Below are 20,364 nucleotides of genomic sequence, written 5' to 3'. Positions count from 1 at the left end.
TTTGAACTTGTTCCGAGCACGCCTTGGAGAGACAGGTTAGCTGTGAAGCTTCCAGGCCATGAGGTGAAGGAACTGGAGGTTCAAACAATGAAGGCTGCTGAAGTCCTACATTATCAGGTCCAGGTACAATGGGAGAGCTATGGACCAGTCTACTAACAGATCAAGCAGGGCCAAAAACCAGTGCTGATGAGGCCAAGCTGGTACTAACAGAATCAGGGAGGCCATGAACTCCCTAACCTTGAGAACCACCTTGTGAATCAATGGGAATGGAGAGAAGGCATACAGAAGAACTAGGGGCTAAGGAACTAGAAGAGCATCCCCCAGGAACCCTGGGCTGTGATTGAGGAGGAGCAGAACCAAGGACACTTCCTATTGCTGCGAGTTGCAAACAGGTCCTGGTGGGGAAATCTCCACCTGCGAAGATTTCCAGGGCCACATCTGCCCTGAGGGACCATTCATGACACCCAAAGGACCTGCTGAGGCAGTCAGTCAATGCGTTCTGAGACCACAGAAGATAGGAAGCTACTGGATGAACAACATGGGTGATGCAGAGCTCCCAAAGGGGAAGGGCTTTCTGGCACAGGGGAAAGGAATGAGCGCCACCATCCGTTGATACAGAACATCACTGCCACATTGTCCATCAGGATCAACATGCACCTGAGGTCCAACATGGGACAAAACCCTCCCTTCGCTTTGGGGACTAAAAAGTAACGGGAGTAGAAACCCCTGCTCCTGAGGCCTACAGGAACCTCTTCTATAGCTCCTAGCTTAAAGAGTTGGTGCACCTCCAGTCACAAGGCGGGGCCAACAGGTCGGAGTGGGGCTGTGCACGAGAGTCCCTCCAGTGCACTGGTGCCAGGTCGAAGACAGGAGAGGATGTAAGATCGATCAACTTCCTGGCTGCTTCAAAGGCGGCCGAGGTCAAAGACCGAATCACCACAATAAGATCCTGTTGGGGCTGGGATCCCGGGCCATGCTCGATTGGAACTACGAGGGCCCTGGAGCTGCAGGCCTCAAGGCAGAGATGGAGGCATCACAGTGCCCTGACTGAGGGCACGCTCTTGACGCATGCCATGATGGAGAGCTGCCTCTGTCCAATCTCTTGTTCTGTTGCAGCACCGGTGACTGCGATCGGTGCTGGGTGGCCAGTTGTCTCGGCATCAAGGAGGCACCGGACAGGCCTGGGGTCTCTTGCATTGAAGACAGTGCGCTGTGGAAGGGGAATGCCAAGTTGGCAGCCAGAGCACCAATTCCATTAACAGAATCTTGAGTCCCTCTCCCTCTGAGTTCAGGACTTAAAACTGCAGCAAATCTTACAGTTCACAGAAATGTGGGTCTCACCCAGGCATGAGTCATGTAGGCACTTGAGGCAGTCCATGAAGGGCTTGAACCCCTGGGGCCCAGGCATGCCCCAGGGAGAAAGAGAGAACGCAACAGGCAAACCCCTTACCCAATAATGAAACCAACACTTCTATGCTAACTAGAAGAACTGGAAAACTGAGAACTTAACTAAGAAGATAGCACTAACTGCACTTGCAAAGCAAGCGAGAAAGACGTTCCAACAACTGTCACCAGCAACAAGGAGGAACTGAGGAGGATGGCAGGCAGGCTGGGGTATATGCTTACATATGCCAGGCAGCTCTTACTACATTTAGAAGGCAGAGCTGCAGCAGTTGGGACCCAGCACAAGTGGGGACTGCTTTGGTCCCTGCTGGCGCTGGGTCCCGTGCTGTGCCTCTGCCTTTTAAATACAATAAGAGCCCATTGGCTCTTACTACATTTAAAAGGCAGAGCTACAGAGGGGTTAGCTCCTGGGGCCAGCGTGAAGCAGGACTGAGCAGTTCCAGTTCATGCTAGCTCCAGGACACTGCGGCTCTGCCTTTTAAGTGCAGTAAGAGCCCGATAGGCATGTTTAAAAGGCAGAGCCACAGTGGGGTTGACTCCCAGGGCTGGTGTGAGCTGGGACTGCTTAGTCCCAGCTCGTGCAGCCCCCGGGAGCTAACCCTGCTGCAGCTCTGCAGTTTAAATTTAGTAGGAGCTGGGCTGCTGCATGCCCAGCGCTACTACATTTAAACTGCAGAGCTGCAGCGAGGGTAGAGTGCACCCCCTCTTATTTGAATAATTGAGTAGTTGATGGAATTTCAAATTAGCATCCCTAGTCGTAACAAAAAAGGTTCTTTCATTACTAAATACACCTCAGATGCAATCACCCAATATTGGAGTGGGCTGGATTTGGCCTGCCACCATGACATGGCCCAGCAGGACCCTGAGACAGGCTCCCTTCCTAATGTGCCCCTGCACACTGCTCAAAGCAGCCCACTGTGGGAATCACATGTGGCTCAGCACACCGTGGGGGAGGGGGACGACACCTCACTGTGCCCTCACCCCAGCACAATCTTGCAGCTCACACTGGCTGGAAACCAACCAATGGGAACTGCCTGGACCATACTTTCAACACAGACAACATGTAGAGGCCCCACCACCAAGAGAGACGCACACATGGCCCCAACAGCCAGGCACTTTGTCTGGCGTATGGGGTGCTTGGCAGGCAGAGGAACAGCCCAGTGTTCCACTAGGCTGCTGGCCAACCGCCACTTGGGATAAGTGACTCTTGGCCAGAGCCTGCACTAGGTATTGCATCCCTCCCTCCCCGAAGCCACAATCCCTTGTACACTCAAACCTCCGCAACCCCTCCTGCACTTCTGCCCCAGTCACAATCCCCTCCTTCAACCAAATCCCCTCCTGCACCTACCCAATCTCCTGCTCTAGCTCCCTTCTGCACTGAACCTCCATCCCAGACCCCTCACCTCCTCCATTAATACCACAGAAGACTGCCACCCTTGACCACTTACCAAATTCTTGGAGTGGCCCCCACATCACCAATTATTGCCCACTCCACCCTAGATGCTTGGAAGATTTTTTCCATTGACCTAGCAGTATCTACACTGAGGCTTAGGTCATTTTAATTACATTGCTTAGAGTGTGAAATTTTTCATAGCCCTAAGCAATATAGTTAAGCTGACCTAACTTTTTAGTATAGACCAGCCCTCAATTCTCCACTTCAGAGATCACAGCTGCGGTATAGGACCGCTTCTTCCACTTGGCATAGTAACTTGAGAAGTCAAGTACATCTCTTATTTAGGCCTGGTCTGCACTAGGGAGCAATGTTGACTCCAGCTTGCTTACATTAGGTTAACGTACCCTAGGCTGAATTGCTACAGTATCCCATAGAAACTCTTCCATCAATTCCCTTACTCATCTCACCCCAGTAGAGCACTGGAGTCACCGGGAGCACAATCTTGAGGACAGAGGTAGGGTCCAGAATGACAGACAAATTAGAGGATTGGGCCACAAGAAATCTGATGAGGTTCAACAAAGACAAGTGCAGAGTTCTGCACCTGGGACGGAAGAATCCCAAGCATTGTTACAAGCTGGGGACCAACCAGCTAAGTAGTAGTTCTGCAGAAAAGGACCTGGGAGTTACAGTGGATGAGAAGCTGGATATGAGTCAACAGTGTGCCCTTGTAGCCAAGAAGGTTAATGGCATATTAGGCTACATTAAGAGGAGCACTGCAAGCAGATCCAGAGAAGTCATTATTCCCCTCTATTCAACTCTGGTGAGGCCACATCTGGAGTATTGTGTCCAGTTCTGGGCCCCCCCACTACAAAAAGGATGTGGACACATTGGACAGGGTCCAGCGGAGGGCAACCAAAATGATTAGGGGGCTGGAGCATATGACTTATGAGGAGAGGCTGAGGGAGTTGGGTCTGTTTAGTCTGCAGAAGCGAAGAGTGAGGGGGGATTTGATAACAGCCTTCAACTTCCTGAAGGGAGGTTTCAAAGAGGATGGAGAAAGGCTGTTCTCAGTAGTGACAGATGGCAGAACAAGGAGCAATGGTCTCAAGTTGTGGTGGGAGGGGTCCAGGTTGGATATTAGGAAAAACTATTTCACTAGGAGGGTAGTGAAGCACTGGAATGGGTTACCTAGGGAAGTAGTGGAGTCTCTGTCCCTAGAGGTGTTTAAGTCTTGGCTTGACAAATCCCTGGCTGGGTTGATTTAGTTGGAATTGGTCCTGCCTAGACCAGGGGGCTGGACTTGATGACCTTCTGAGGTCTCTTCCAGCTTTATGGTTCCATGATAATGGTCAATTTAGTGAGCCACTAGATCTACCCCTCCCCTCCGGGTGACTGGTCCCTACAGCATCCATCTCCCAGTAAGTGTAGACAAGGCCTTATCCTCCTACTTAATCAGGGCAATAATTTTAATAATTTTAAGATTTTCCCATGGCACTTGATTCTGAGCCTGAAGTACTACAAACCTCAGAATGTTATGAAGTGATCTACAATCTATTTTTGCTATTTGCCAATCATACCATCTGAAATAATTTTACACTATTATACCCTAATTACTCCACCAGTCAGTGAAACTCCTGTGGCAGATGAATAGCTTCAACACCCCACCTTTAGCAACTCTACCATGATTACAATCCTGCAATGACATTGAACAAAATTGCTGAAATCTGAATTTTGGTAGACTAAAGAGTTATAATTTCAGATACTCACTGTTCATCTGCATGAGATTTTAATAAATGTTTTACTGTTCTATGAATTCAAGTTCTCATTTGCACTCTCTCAACAAGATGCTCAGATAAGCCCTGCCTACAGTGGGTGTGACACACTGACCTAGATTCCAAGCTTTACAGCATCTGTGCAGCCAGAAAATCAGCAGCTCAGGAAAAAAAAATGAGCCTGAGTGCAAACCAGTAGAGAGAAAAAAGGGGCCTAGAAGCAGAGTGTATTCTACTTGTCTTAGCAAAAATGCTATTCTGGAATAAACCTTTAAAACATCAAAAATCATTTCAATTAGCATGAATTAAGGTAGCTTTTAAACATATTCGCTATGTAGCCAAAAAAAAAAAAAAAAAAAAAGTTTTCAAATCTACATTATACAAATCAATTTCAATACATGCTTAAAAAGCTGTTTGTGGGAAGACTTGCAAAGCAAACCCAAAGTTTAAAAAAAATCTGGAACAAAGAAAACTAGTTTCATACAGAAATCAATATTGAAAAGGATGCCTTGGATACAGAAAACAAAAAAAGACAAGCAGACTTCAATATATGCAGCATAAATGTCACACGGAAGGCAGCAAGAGTGTGTCCCTGTTGCCTTAATCTCTTATTAAGATGAAGTTCTCCAATTCAGCATGAATAAGAAGCTGTTTTCTTGAGTCTACAGCTTCAAACCCTGAAAAACATATTACTGACACACACGAAAATGCTGGCTAAGTTAATGATGAACTATTGCCATATTTGTTCAATATCAGAAAATGTCTTACATATCATAGGAAAACATAAGACTTCTGAGTCCCACTGACTCTCTAGTGCTCTATCTACATTGTCTTGCAGATTCTCAGCAGCGTTAGTTCTAACAATCATTTCAAGGCAGGCTCTTAATCTTGTTTGCAGTTCAGAGTTCATTACCTTTTCACCAAACTGCAATTACAAAAGACAACGATCCTCTAAAATGAAGTTTAAAAATAAAATACCTATGGAGCAGTTCTGTCTCTTTGGGGTAGGGAAAATGAGTCTACTAGCCACCCAAAACAATTGATGTAAAAGTGCAGAGGAAATGTTGAAAACCATCATCATGGTCTAAGCATAGAAAGATCAAAGATCGTATTACACCACAGCCAGCACAATAAAACACAGTGTTTTCTGGTGCCTTTAGCCATCCAACAAGTACATAATTATGGAGATGCACAACTTATATGGTTTAAAATTATTTCATTTTATAAGTATTAAATACGTATTGGGGTGTAATAGTGTAGTCCAGGGGTCTCCAAACTACGGCCCGGGGGCCGGATGCGGCCCGCGAGGCCCTCTCATCCGGCCCGTGGAGACCTTTTTGGATTCAAAGGCAGAAGAAGTGAGATTGTTTCAAAACCCATTTGAAGCAGATGTGGCCAGTTGCCCAGATGAACTGCAGCTGGAAGTCATTGAGTTGCAAGCAAATGACCTCCTTAGGGACAAGTTCAAAATAGGACTGGTGGGTTTTTACCAGTTTTTGCCCAAGGAAGACTTTCCTAATGTCAAAACTTTTGCATCAAGGTACCTTTCAATCTTTGGAACAACATACCTGTGTGAACAAACATTTTCAAGAATGAAATACGTGAAGAACAATTTGAGAACAAACTTGTCCGATGATAATCTCAGGTCACTGTTGATGTTAGGGACAACAAATCTAAAGCCAGAAATGTCTGCTATTTTGGCATCCAGGAAACAATTTCACCATTCACACTAATACAGGTGTTCATGTGTAGTGTATGAATGTGTTATTAAATAATAACTGAATAAAATAATATTAAATACATAATTAAAAACAACATCCATGTTTTGATTGTTTTTTATTTGGACCTCAAGTGTGTAGTCGGCCCCCGAACTGCTGTTTGATAGTTAATGCGGCCCTCGGGCTGAAAAGTTTGGAGACCCCTGGTGTAGTCGATTAACCGATAAGCAAAAGATTATAGGTTAATGCTATACACTACACGCACTTCCCCCTCCCCACCTTGCCAGTAATTTTTTTTAGCAGGCTAGCCAGCAGCTTGGCTCAGTCCTGGTCTGGGACTTACCCCTGGCTACATCTCTGCATTTGAAGTGTATTAGGAGCCGGGCAGGCAGGCAACCAGGTCCAGGACCTGCTCCCACTGCAGCTCTCCATTTAAAGTGTATTAGAAGCTGGAAGGGCAAGCAGCCCAGCTCAGTTCCAGATCATGCCAGGTCCTGTGAGGGGAGCTGGTTTTTAAACTGGCTCCCTTCGCAGACCAGCTCCCGCCTGGCACCCTATGCAGAGTGGCAGGGGACTCCTTGGGAGTGGGACTGGAGTGCACTGGCTGCCAGCCCTGCCCCCGGGGACTACAGAATTGTCGAGTAACCAATAAGAATTCATGAGGTTACTCAACTATTCAATTAAACCAATATTTAACATCCTTAAATGCGCAGCATGCCGAACTGCGCGGTTGGCGAGAGGGGCTCACCGCGGCTTGGCGAGCCCTGGCCATAAGATTAGTTAACAGATAAATATTTGGTCCAAGAATGAGAAAAAAATAAAGTAGCAAGCAGAATTAGTTCAGTAGAACAAATCTAAGATGGGAAAATGCTTCTCAACAATGGTTAACTATACACCAGTGGTTTTCAACCAGGGATATGTATAACCCTGCAGAGGTCTTTCGGAGGGGTACAAACCCCTCATCTAGATATAGGGATGTTAAAATATATTTATTCAGGTTAATGTGTAAATGCAGGAAATTTGTAATCGCTGAAAATTTCCAACAGAGACCCTTCCTACCCCACAAAGGCAACAGTGCGGAGGGGGGAGGGGAAGCGTGTCCTGTGTGTAACCCTGCACATTCATCAGTTAACCGTGTTACGGATGTAAAATTTAAACTGTCTGGCTAATAGAGTAGTCACTGCAATTTGCATCTACTATTCAATTAGTCGATAAGGGCGCTTTCACCTTTAAAGTGTAGCAACAGCTACTGCTACACTTCAAAGGCGAAAGTGCTGCGGGGAGCACAGGGCCAGCAGGGGACCCCCTGACCCTGGCCTCCACATGGCGCTACTGCTTTGAAAGCCGTGTGCAGCCCAGGGCCAGCTGGGAACCCCGTGCTCCACATGGCATTTAAAAGCAGCAGTGCCACGTGGAGCCTGGGGTCAGGTGAAGTCTCCCCCACTGACCCTGGCTGTACGCGGCATTTCAAAGTGTCAGCGCCGCGTGGAGCCCAGGTCTTGCCCCAGGCTCCATGCAGCGCTGCTGCTTTTAAGCGCCTCCTCCTCATCCCCCCCCCCCTTGCTGCCTCTTTCTGATAGAGGCAGCAAGGGGGGGGGGGAGCGGAGGAGAGAGACTAGTGGACTAGCCGGTAAACTACCCCATAAGTATTTGCTTATCTGATAGTCAAGTAGTCGTTCACATCCCTAAACTGTGTACACATTTATACTTCACATCCCTAATAGATATTTGTTTAGTTTTTCAACAGGCTGCATAAAACACAGTGACGGTCTGTACAAACTACTAAAGTTTCATACAATGTCTTATTTATTCTGTTCTCTATATCAGTACTTCTCAACCAGTGGTATGAATACCTTTAGGGGTACTCGAAAGAAGTCTGGGGGGTTACATCAACACAACTGAAATTTAAAAAAAACTGAATTTGTTTAAGTTTTACAGCACTTTATTATTTTTGTACTTTTTACACCCAAAAATTTCACTGACTGCCCAGCTACAATTAAATTGTTTACACAAATGCGTTGCAATGGTAGAAAAAAATGTGTGTCTGAAAACTACCCTTTTTAAAAAAAAAGTACTTTAGGAAAAAAAGGTTGAGAAACTGCTCTATATTGCACATGAAACGTAAACACAGTATTTATATTCCAATTGATTTTATAATTACATAGTAAAAATGAGAAAGTCAGTAATTTTTTCAGTAATAATGTGTGCTGTGACACTTTAATCATTTACAAAATCAGACAAAAATACAAGAGTTTGAGAGAGGTTAAATTTGGGGTATGCAACACAAAACAGACTCCAGAAAGTTGAGATACGAATAGACAATATAACTAGGTTCATTGCTATTGGAGGCCAGTGTATTACATTCTTTAGCGTCCTCACCACAGTTATTACAGCTATTTATTCCTTTTGCTTTGAAATCCTGAGAAGTCAGCCCAAGAGTAGTATAAACTTTTGTTTCATACAGTGGACAGTTTTTAAAATATTACCGAGTTTAAGGCCAGAACGGATCATTAGATCAGCTAGTCTGACCTCCTATATATGTTACCTGTGACAGAAAATATTTGCCAAGAATACAAAATCCTCAATCACTAGTTGTTATCCCGTGATAAAGATAAATGATTTTGTATTTTAAAACTGGCTTGTAACATTTGAGATCTGTATTTTATGTGAAATCATTTTTATATCAGGATTCATGAGAATGCAGCATATGGATTATAAACCTATTATTGAAACACACCATCTTGCATTGCCACAGCAAACCATTACAGCTTCCAACAGTATTAAATGAATCTCTCACTTCAATTGCCTAATTCTATTTGGAACATGGGTGTCCGCTAACAGACATTATTGTATGCAATGTTGCCCATAGATGCAAGCAGGTAACCAATAAAGATACAGTGATTAGCAACCATAATGTGCTTTATAGTATGGACCAAAACATTGAAAAGTTGGGAAGCAAGGGATGGAAAACTCACTGGTGTTCCAGATTTTTCTATGTTCCCTCTGATTCAATTTAATTAAAAAAATCAAGTTTTAGCCCTTAAGATTGCAAAGACACTTCACAATGTGTTAAGTGATGCATGGTTGTCACAGTCTGCAGGAAGACAGACTGAAACATCACAAAGTGTGAACTTCCCTATTCATCTTAATGAGGTGTAAACTTTATAGCCTAATTATGACCACTTTTAAATGCAAAGACACTGTTTACCACACACAGTTCATTATCCTACCAGAAAACTGTTAACTATGTAACTGCTGATAAATGTCCCCCCACTCCCCCCCCTCCAAAAAAAAAAAAATCAGTCAATATGCTTACTCACAATGGCCTGATATACAAGTTTTTACAATCATTAAAATTCCTCTGAAAGGTTATTATGCCACAAGAACCATTTCAAGTCTTGAACTGCAAGATACCTGAATTTTTGATCACTCAATATGCCCACTACCATCTGTAAATCAGTAAAATAACCCACATTTCTACTCTACCTATTAAGGCAGTACGCATACTGAGTTATGCATAGCCTTGGGGGGGTGCACAGAAGTTTTCCTGAGGTTACATTAACTCATCTAAGGCATTTGCATAGTTTTACAACAGGTTACATAAAAAGCACTAGCAAAATCCATACAAACTAAACTTTCATATAATCACTTGTTTGTACTATGCTATATTCTATACACTGATGTCTAAGTACAATATTATATTCCACATGATTTATTTTATAATTATATGGCAAAAATGAGAAGCAATTTCTCAGTAATAGTGTGCTGTGACACTTTTGTATTTTTATGTCCCGTTCTATAAGCACATTTTTAAAGCAAATTGGAACTTGAGGAAATAAAAGAAATAAGACTCCTGAAAGGGGTACAGTAGTCTAGAAAGTTTCAGTTCCACTGTGTTAAGGGATGAGATTCTGGTGTGGATTGCAGGCTAGAATGTGATTCCATTACATCTGATCCAACAGTCGTACATTTAAATACAGAATAAGAGAATCAAAGTTGGAAAGACCTTGAAGGGTCACTTAGTCCAGCATCCCCCATGCAGACACAGGAGCAAGAATCCTTGCAGGTTAGACAAACACCTGTCATAAATGGTTAAGGACCTGTCCCAACCTGACAGATGTTTTGTCTAACCAGTTCTTAAAGACATCCATTCAACTACTGGGATTCTACCACCTCTCTTAAAAGTCTATTCCAATACTTAAATATCTAGCCTTAAAAGTATGAGCATTTTTCCTAATATATTGCTGCAAGAGAAATTTAGGCTAATTACTTGTTCAGTAGATGAGAACAATCAGTCACCACCATCTTTATAACAGTCCTGAATCTATCTGAAGACTTATGAGGTCCGTGGTCAGTCTTTCCTCAAGACTTAACATGCCCAGTTTTTTTAGTCTTTCCCCGTAAGACAGATTTTCTACATCATTTATGTTGCTCTTCTCTGGATTTTCTCCAATTTTGACACATCTTTCATAAAGTATGCTGCTCCAAATGTGACAATATCCAGCTAAGCCCTCATCTGCACTGAGTCCAGTGCTATCTCCTGAATCTTACATACATTCCCATTAATACACACACCAGCAAGGTACAAATATTTAAGACAGGTAACTGGGAATGTAAAGCTACAAAAAGAAGAAGGGCATGTCAGAGGCTGGTGTAGAACCTCCAACTTTTAACATTTATAAAAAAAAAAAAACCAGGCTGGATTTCAAATCATCAGAGCTTCTTTAATGAAGTTTTGATCCTAATTTTGGAAGACAGGCTGCTTTTGAAATGTATGTGATCTGAATTTTACAGTGAATCATATCTGTATTTATAACCTTTGTTCATTACACGAGATAAAAAAATGAGAGAAAAAATTCCAAAGACAAGTTTTTGCCCAAATTAAACATTTTAAAACCATAACTACAATCCAATTTACTTTTCACAGCTTACGTTCCCCTCCATATCCACGGCATACTTTCTCCTTGAAGAATGCAAGTTCTTCCATTCAGGGACTACCAAACTTTTTGACGGGCTAGAGCACAATAAACTGACTGCCCACAAGATATGCATTCATAGAGTCTGCCCAGCTTCCCTCCCTTCAGTAATCACATACTACCACTGAGACTAAAGAAGTATTTAATACATTTCTAGCTATTTTAAAAACATAATTTACCAGGTGGAAACAAAGGGAGACAGCACTACGTGACCAACCAAGGATCACAGTTAGGAAACTACCCAGCTAATCATTTTCACTTTCTCATTCAGCTGCCCAGAACTGCAATGTTTTTCAGGGCAACCATTTCTAACTATAAACAAGGCCATTCCCATTAACACGGAGGTTACATTTTTAGAGCTTAAAAGCCTACATTTTGGTCCTAGACACTTCCCAAACCCAGTACCACAGGCCTCCCCACATTTCCTCTAAATACAAGCCTTCTGCAAACCCGTGAGATATTAAAGGTATCCCGCCACACCGCTATCTGCAGCTATTAAAAACAAACCCCCCCGAAGACACGAACAGCTCGTTTCACCGAGGGAAAATCCTGCTGTAAAAGCGCCTACCAGCTCGCCGCATCAATAAACCCTCCATCGGGTAACAACTGTTCCCAAGCCCACTCGCACCCTTCCCAGGCTCCCTCGAGGATCCGGTGCTTGCTCTGGGGCCTTGGCGCATTACGCGGAGCTGGATTGTCACGCACATTCAGGGAAGCTCCCTGAACTCGGGGGCCCTGCTGCAACCGTCCCCCCCCCGTGCTGGCCAAGCCCTGCTCCTAACTCCCCGCCCCGCCCGGGGCAGAGCTGGGGGGAGGGGGGATTCCCCGGCCTAGCAGACGAGCGGGCGGGGGGAGGGGGCGCGGATAACGGTGCCGCTCTAACCGCCGCCGCGAGGCACCCCCGAGACAAAGCGGGGCGGGGGCTGCGGGAGGAGACGCTCCCCTCGCGCACCCGCACCGCGGCGGGGCGGCAGCGCCCAGGCCCGAGAAGGCGGCGGAGGCGGTCGCGGGCAGGGAGCAGCCGCGGAGCCGGAAGGGGCGACCGGGAGCGCGAGGCCGGGAAGGGCCGCGTCCCGTGAGGGGACAGCTCCGGCGGGGGGAGGGGGCGAGCCCAGGCCGCGGAGGCCAGGCCCGGCCGCGCCGAGGCCAATCCCCGCCCCTACCTGAGTCCGCGGCCGCTCTGCCGTCCCCGCGCCGCCTCCTCAGCGGCCACCCCGCAGCTCCCAGCCAGCGCAGCGCGGCCCGGCCCAGCAAAGCGGAAAGGGGGCCGAGGCTGGATATTGGCAGGATCCCACAGCCCGCACCTGCCGCCCGCCTCCTTCCCTCGCTCATTGGCCCAGCCCGCCCCCACCTCCGCGCTCACTGGTGGGCTCGCTCGTGACGGACGGCCGCTTCCCCCACTCCTTGGCCTTGTCGGCCGAACAACACGCCGACAGCGCTTCCTCAGTGGCAGACCGACCCCAGATAGGGCCCGCCCCCCGCTAGAGCCGAGTCGGGCTGGTCTATGGCCAGGCCGGACGCTACTCAGCGTCCTTCCGCCAACCCGGCGGAGGAACGAGGAGATCCCGCCCCTGCAACGTTGCTAGTCGAGGAGATAGAGAGGAGAGCGCTGGGAGGGGCTGGTGGAGATGTCAGTCACTCCACCCCCTACCCTGCTGTCAGGCTCAGTTGCAGGGAAGTGAGTACGTGAGGAGCGGCACAGCTGCAAGCAGGGGGGCTGCAGGGCGCAGCGCACCAATGGGGCAGGGACCCGAGGGCTGTTCCCTAGGGAGAGGGAGGGGCTGATACTGGACTACACCTCTCCCCCTCCTCGCCTCAGCCCCACCCTTCGTGCAGATATGAACATGTAGAGCTGAGGGCCTGTTCCTGGTACAAGACAAATTACTGCACCCCGCTGCATAGAATTATTGCACACCTGGGCAGAGTGCCCATATAAAACTACCTACCATGCACCATCACCTGATACTCTACCACCCCTGCCTACAATTAAAATTTGCTGTTCAGGAATAACTACAACTTTTTCAGTCATTAGAAGTACTTACTTATAGGATTTGTGCTTTTCCTCCACAGTAGCACTGCAGGAAAAGTAATTTTTAACTAGATTAAAGACCTGCATAGTGTAGCTTTTGTAATAAATATTGCCTACTCCCTTCTATTTGTATTGAGCTTATTCTTTATGGGCTGGGTTGAACTCTCTCCTGAGACAGTATCTTCTACAATCAAGCTCAGTCCACAACACAAATTTTTTTTACTATTTCTATTATGTTGCTCCAACCCCTAGAACAGGGTTTCCCAAATCTATGGGTCACCATTACATTTCAAAAGGGTCACCCAGTGTCTCTCCAAGTGGCTCTGTCCTCCCTCCTCCCCCCATTTTTTAATTGCCTCAGGTCACCAAGTCTTCTTGAATTGTCAAAATGGGTCCTCATCTGGAAAAGGTTGGGAACCACTCCCCTAGAATATATGACTAGGAGCATGTGCTCTCTTCTCCCCCCCCCCCCCCAAAACCACCACCACATTAATTTAAAATTTCTGAGATGCATTATAACTGATGCTTGAAGTTCTGCTTTAAGAAAACCCACATCATTGTCTATCATACAATACAGATACAAATACCTCACAGTACTTTCCTCCCCCCTCTTATTGACAAGATAGTTAATTGTCTGGGTACTGCATTCTATAAAGGCGTAGTTTATACTAACCCCCACCAGTCATCTAATCTACATGATTTCAGCTACATAAATAACAAAGCAGTAGTTGACACACTTACCACAGCGTCTTGTGTGCAGTAAGATTGGCAGCAGCTGCTCTCCCATCAACGCCAACCACTCTTCTCATCCTGGTAGAGTACTGGCATTAACAGGAGAGCACTCAGAGACTGACTTATCACATCTAAGCAGACAGTAATGGTAATAGTACTTCCCCCTTGGCCTTGCAGATGTTATGCAATACACAGCATGCAGTAACAGGAAGATCTTTCTTGCTGAGACCAAGCCTTGTGATGAGACACATGCACCTACTCTTCAGTTTTCCAAACACTCCACACCCATCTTGCTCCTGCTCAGGCAATACTTAAATTTCTTTCTTGAAGGTGCCCAGTGTATTGAGCATACGGTTGAATACCAGAGGGGGGAAAAAAAAAAAAAAAATCAACTGATAATTGTAATCTCATTATAGAATCAATAGGTTGGTCTGGAGGAAATCAACTCTGCTTTGGGCTCAGACAAAGGTCTCTATTCCTACTGAAAAAAAGCACCACACCCTGCAGATTTTCCAGTACCAACCTGATCATCATAGTCCAACAGGAATTGCCACCCATTTATTTTCTGGCATGGCAGCTTTTGAAGTGTCTAGGCACTGCATTGCTGGGGTGAGCTTGGCACAGAACTCCAGAATATGAACTTCTGCATCCAAAAGTTGTGGAACCACTGCTGATGATCCCACATTTGAATCATGATCTGGTCTCATGCCTCTCTTCCAAAGCAAACACTCCACTGCGTGCTCTCGCTTAGTGAAGACGTGGAGCAGCTAGTCAGCTTCATTCACTGTTTATTATACCTTCATCCTCAGTATCCCTGCTAAGTCCAGCTGCTGTGTCCACAAATAGAGAATCACTGTCCCAATATTTGTGCTGAATATGTGTTTTTAGCAGCAAGATGGAAAAAAATGGTGTTAAAATGTGCATTGTATGGAACAGACCTCAGTCTCAGTTCCCTGAAAGTTCCACAGCAGACAGCATAGTAACACTGCAAAAAAATTAAAAGGTAAAGTGTTAGATGGCAGCACAGACACACCAGGATGGCTACCTTGTACAATGGGAGGTATGAGACCAGATCATGACCAGGATGTCTTTAGGTCAAGGGTTGGGAACCTCTCCTCCACCTCCCCATCAGGGGGTCACTGATCCACAGGGGAAAACCATAACACCCCACAAATCACAAGCCATACTCAGCTCAGATCAGAGGCTTTTGGCTTCCCCTGCTTAGAGGCAAGCCAATGCTCACGGCTCTGTGAAGACTCAGGGTGGGGCCAGAAATGAAGGTTTTAGGTGGTGAAAGCTCCAGATAGAGGTACATGCAAGGGTGCACCAAGCTGGAGCCACAGGGTTTGGAATGAGTGGGTACAGAGCTGGGGCAGGAAGTGTGGGGGTTGAGAGAGAATTAGGATATAGGAGGGAGTTCCAACCTGGGGCTAGGGATGTAGGGTGGGGATGGGGCACAGGGGCAGTTCTGATCCGGGATTAGGCTGCAGGTGGGGATGTGGGGTGGCAGGGTTCTGACCTGGAACAAGGGGTTCAAAGTGCAGGCAGAGCTTACCTGAGGTGGCTTCCAGTCAGCAGCACAGCAGGGCTAAAGTAGGCTCCCTGCCTCCCTGGTCCTGCATTGCTCCCAGAAGTGGCTGCCATCTGACCACTAGGCAGAGGATTCTGGCCAATGGGCATTGTGGAGCCACAATCGGGGATAGCACAGAGTCCTTGATCTCCCCTGCGTCAGGAATACATACTGGGGCTTCAAGCCCATAGTGCAGAAAATTGCCATGGGCGAGTTAACCAAAAGAAGTTAACCTGCAAATCAGAGGTTCCCCACCACTACTTTAGATGATACAATCAGCTACCATGAGGACACTGCAGTGGCAAGAGGCAGCCAGATAGAAACACAGACTTGCCAGCAGCAGTATGCCAACAACTTTTCTAGTCAAAACATTGACTCTACAAGACCCTCCTGCCCCTTGCAGTAACATCAGTAAAACTATTTCAGCCCCATAGCCCAGGTTGTATGAGCTTGAGTCAATGGATCCAGGCTCTGAAATGCCATAACAGGGATTTTTCTTTGCAGTGTAGACAATCTATGATTTCCAGTTAATTGGCATGCTCTGGCAATAAAGCAGGAATTTAGCCAGCACTCCTGACAATTCTCCCTTCCCCTCCCTCCCTCCAGAGGGCACAGTAGCCTCCCTCTCAGCCATCCACTACATATTGGTTTTTTGGAGGGGAGAAAGGAAAGTTGTTAAATGAAGACAGGTGCCAGAAGGAAGTTCCTCAAATGCAAACAAGAAACCTTTAATTGGAATAAGGCATCTAAAAGATATGAAACATTCTTCTGTACATTTTCCAACAGCCCTAAACTGCATAATGTTCATCTTCTTCAACTGAAGACAGAGCTGGGCACAATACTTCCTGTGGGCCAGATATGACCCACCAAGGCATTTGATCCGGTCTGTGGCTCTCCTTGGCAGGAGGGGTGGGAGCGAGAGTTTGCATACTGCCCCCCCCCCCCCCCCCCCCGACACAAATTGGCCCGAGGGCAGGAAAGCATGTGAAGTCTCCTCTCCCTCCACCCTGGGGTATGCCGTGCATAGAGGGAACCACCAGCTGTCAAAGCAGCTGATGGTTCCCTCTAGGCACCCCATGACCCTGGCAGGGGGCAAGAAACTTTGCATGCTCCCTCACACCCTAGCCCACTCTCAGCTGCGATTAGTCATCTGGGAGTGGGGGCATGCAAGCAAAGTCTCTGCCCCTCCAGGGAAGCATGGCCCTGAGCAGCACATGTTAGCAACCCATGTTTCAAGAGGGAGCCTGCTTCAGGTACCCTGATGGGCTGCTGGTCAGGAGCTACCTAAGGTAAGTGACTCCCCACAAGCCTGCCTCTGACACCTCAGCCCCTGCTTCTTATACCCCCAACCCCACCTGCTTCCTAACGCCCTGCACCAGTTCACCACCTACTCCTGCCCTAGGTCACCACCCAAATCCTCTGAACGCACATTATCCAAGGTCCCAATTCCCTCCAAAACTCTGCACCCCCCTGCTACCCTCTTCCCCCCCAGATCAAATTAACTCCCGCCACCCCTACTCCCTCCCAGGCTCTGCACCCCAATCCTCTGCTCCAGGTCACAACCCCCTTCACCTAAACTCCCTCTCCTGCACCCCAATCTCCTACCACAAGTTCCCTTCTGCACCCAACCTCCATTCCAAACCTCTCACCCCCTCCATAGAGAAGTGCCTCCCCATTTGCCCACCCTGATATAAGAGGAAAACATTTTAACAGAGCTACATCTGCAGTAATATTTTTGCATAATGTGTGCACCAAAAGAGAAGAGAAATATAGTCAACTTTTCTTCACTAAACACAGGATTGTAACAAGATAATTTTGTTTTTCACCTAGTCTATAATAGTTCTTATAGATTCAACGCAATAGCTTTCAAAGATATCTTAACTTACTGTTACCTGGACAAAAATTGAGACAGAAGTAGAAATCTTAATAAGATATGTATAATAAATCACCAGTACAATCCTTGTTGGCTTTAACTAAAGCATTAGAGTAGAAAGCTTTCAAAATTCAGATTTTTACCCTTTTACCCTATAGACCTAGGCTGCGATTTTAAATTAATCTCTGCATTGAAACCTTTTCACAATCTCAAAACCAAAAGAGACAAAGAAAAAGGAAAACATTTTAATCTGAAGAGATTTATTTTGAGAACTTCAACTTGCACGTAGTACAAAAGTTGACAAATTCAGCAAAAACCTATAAAAACGTTTTTCCTAACATATTAACATTATAATTTTTAAAGGGTAAGAGTTAAAAAACAGCATTTGTTCCAGTCTGTGTGCAGTAAAGTGTAAATTAAAAAGTCCCTGGTATGTCGAGGTATTAAACTGCTAGCTTTGGTACTGTTAGGAAAAGACATTCCGTTCACAAAACTAATGTGTCCTGGACTCATGTACAATCAGAAGATGTTTAATTTAAAAAAAAAAAAAATCAGAATCTTATTCTTCATTTCCAGGTAGAAATACAAGAAAACCAAGTAAATGCATGTTATGGTGATACACCTAGCATCAGGAAAAAACCTTAAAGTTTGCAACTCCACACTAATGACTTATAGCTACAGTGTTATGTTTTACCCAAAAGAAATCCGGCTGGCAATTTAAACATTTCAGTGCTTAAAAAGATTGGCAATTCAGACCCCTGTCTTTCCCAAAAAGGACCAAAGGCACTTAAAAATGGCTTTAGTATGTTCTACTATGTCATTCTGGATAGAAGACAGCACCTGGCTGAACAAATAGTTCCCTAAGTAAGAGACAAGTCCAACTGAGGTAGTAGTTCTTATTGCCCCAACTACTTGGCTAATGCATGAAGGCTTTTTGTATAAAAAACTGGTGGGGAATGGCTTTTAATAAAATTTGATACAAGCACAAGGGAAGGGAAAGGTTATCAAAAAATAACCTGGTCACACGTCAAAAGCCAGGAACCATCTTGTACAACTGGAGCATCAAAATGCTGCCATGGAGATGCCCAGATCTACTTTTATGGCCAAATCCAAGACTTCATAAAGATTGTTCTAAGCAAATAAGCCATTTTCTGAATAAAAAAATAAAGGGAACATTGAGAACTTTATCATGACCTTTAGCAGCCTTACCGGAAGCAGTTTGTAATTCCATTAAAAAAAAATAAAAAAAGACTGTGCTGAAGAACGGCAGGTTTTAGAAAAAAAATGAACGCAAAAGTCCAACATTTAAACAAAAACAAAAAACCCACAAACATACAAAAAATTTTGCAAAGTTTATAGATTTTAACAAGGAAGACTTAAAACTTTATAGGGGAAAGGAGACTATTTCTTTAAATTAAGCCCACTGAAAATCCATTAACAATTTTAAACAAAGGAAGTTACAAGTGCTTTACAAAATCACCGTCCGTTGCCATAACCGGGGAAGAGCTGAGTTAGGAGAGCCTGCAGTGTTTCGTTCACCTGCATAGTATAATTTTTGCCAAGATCATAGCGACAAGCTGGACAGCTATACACATCTGCTTTGAAGGATCGATCCAAACAGTCCTGAGAGAGAAAAGAAACAGGAAAGAGATTAAGTTGCAGATCTTGGCTGATTTACATGGCCCTAATTGGGCAGAAGAGAAGAAATGCATGAAGTTAATTCACTTGACAAAAGCCCAGACTGAGCCAGGACAACTCAGCAGTGGCGAGACAATGGAAGTATCTGCATGTTTTCTCCTATAAAGAAATTTAGTCAAGCAGAAATACACAATATGAATTGTTTAAATATACGATTAGACTACTGATGAGCAAAAGCTCAGCAGTTACTAAGAACAGCCACTCTCATTGTAGGAGATGGCTCACAATCGTCGTATTCATAAGTCTGTCAATAGTTAAAGTGGGGACACGAGGTTGGTGAGACAGTATCTTTCTCCCTCTAATATCCTGGTACCAACAACACTGCATATGATACTTAAGTTGACTGGCAAGCTTACTCAACCAACATCTTTTGCTTTCTCAATCAGATACTGGCAGGACAGCACAGCAGACAGTCCATTATAGGCACTTCTATGTCTCAGAACATTAATCAAGTCACCGTTATTCATGTGACCTTAATTAGGACAGAAAGACACCTTGATTTGCCTATGGAGAGAACTATTACACAGTTGTCAGACCATAATAAAAGGCTGTAGAATAGTGGTGTCCAACCACATCTGAAGCAGAAGTCATTATAGTGGCTACTGCTATAGCAAACTAGCCATACTCAACCAGCCAAATAGTCACAGGTGGCTAGCGTGTCTGACACAATGGTAGTAGAGATTTATTTTATTTTATTTTGGATAGGCAAGTACACAGGTTTCTTAATGGGCAACACCACACATATCCTGGCTACTCACCTTGCACACGTTATGTTGGCACACTGTTGTGACTGGCCTAAATACCACCTCCTGACAGCAAATACACAGGAAGGTTTCTTCCACTTTATTCAGGAATTTCTGCAAGAAAAAAAAATACACAGTCATTCCATTGGTATTGCTCTCCAAACATGCAGCACAACCCAAATGACTGCACATTTGGAGAGCAATAGAACTACAAAATGCAAGAGAACTTTTCAAATAAAAATTAAAGCAGAGTATTCTGTAGAATTAAGAGAAAGAAACCTAAAATTACAACAGGTTATTCCAATCAGACTATTTAGTATTCATGTTCTGAGGATTTCCAGGCAACTAAACAGACACTGACATAACTGAACAGAATCAGTTTCCAGAAATTATTCTTGTCTGAAGACCTGAGACCATTGGTTCTCAACCTTTTTTATGCTGCAGACCAGGAGCGTA

The 20,364-nt window shown here is 45.2% G+C and overlaps 2 protein-coding genes across 5 annotated transcripts in view; both read right to left on the bottom strand.

Annotated features, from left to right (window-relative positions):
• The window catches only part of KDM4B (lysine demethylase 4B), a 194,272-nt gene extending 181,678 nt beyond the window's left edge, over positions 1-12,594 (bottom strand). For both annotated transcript variants that reach the window (XM_075903063.1, XM_075903064.1), the window contains exon 1: positions 12,427-12,594. The gene's annotated coding sequence lies outside the window, so the exon portion shown is untranslated. The remainder of the gene's footprint in view (positions 1-12,426) is intronic.
• Positions 12,595-17,710: 5,116 nt separating this feature from the next.
• UHRF1 (ubiquitin like with PHD and ring finger domains 1) overlaps positions 17,711-20,364 on the bottom strand; it is a 31,138-nt gene continuing 28,484 nt past the window's right edge. For all 3 annotated transcript variants that reach the window (XM_075903059.1, XM_075903057.1, XM_075903060.1), the window contains exons 16-17: positions 19,924-20,022; positions 17,711-19,090 (exon numbers count right to left, since the gene is read on the bottom strand). In XM_075903059.1, coding sequence (XP_075759174.1) covers positions 18,944-19,090; positions 19,924-20,022 — 246 coding nt within the window. In that variant the 3' untranslated portion in view covers positions 17,711-18,943. The remainder of the gene's footprint in view (positions 19,091-19,923; positions 20,023-20,364) is intronic.

This window comes from Pelodiscus sinensis, chromosome 19 (genome assembly GCF_049634645.1).
Source record: "Pelodiscus sinensis isolate JC-2024 chromosome 19, ASM4963464v1, whole genome shotgun sequence".
NCBI lineage: Eukaryota > Metazoa > Chordata > Testudines > Trionychidae > Pelodiscus > Pelodiscus sinensis.
The sequence above is the reverse complement of the archived record's forward strand: the minus strand, read 5'-3'. Positions and strand labels throughout refer to the sequence as shown.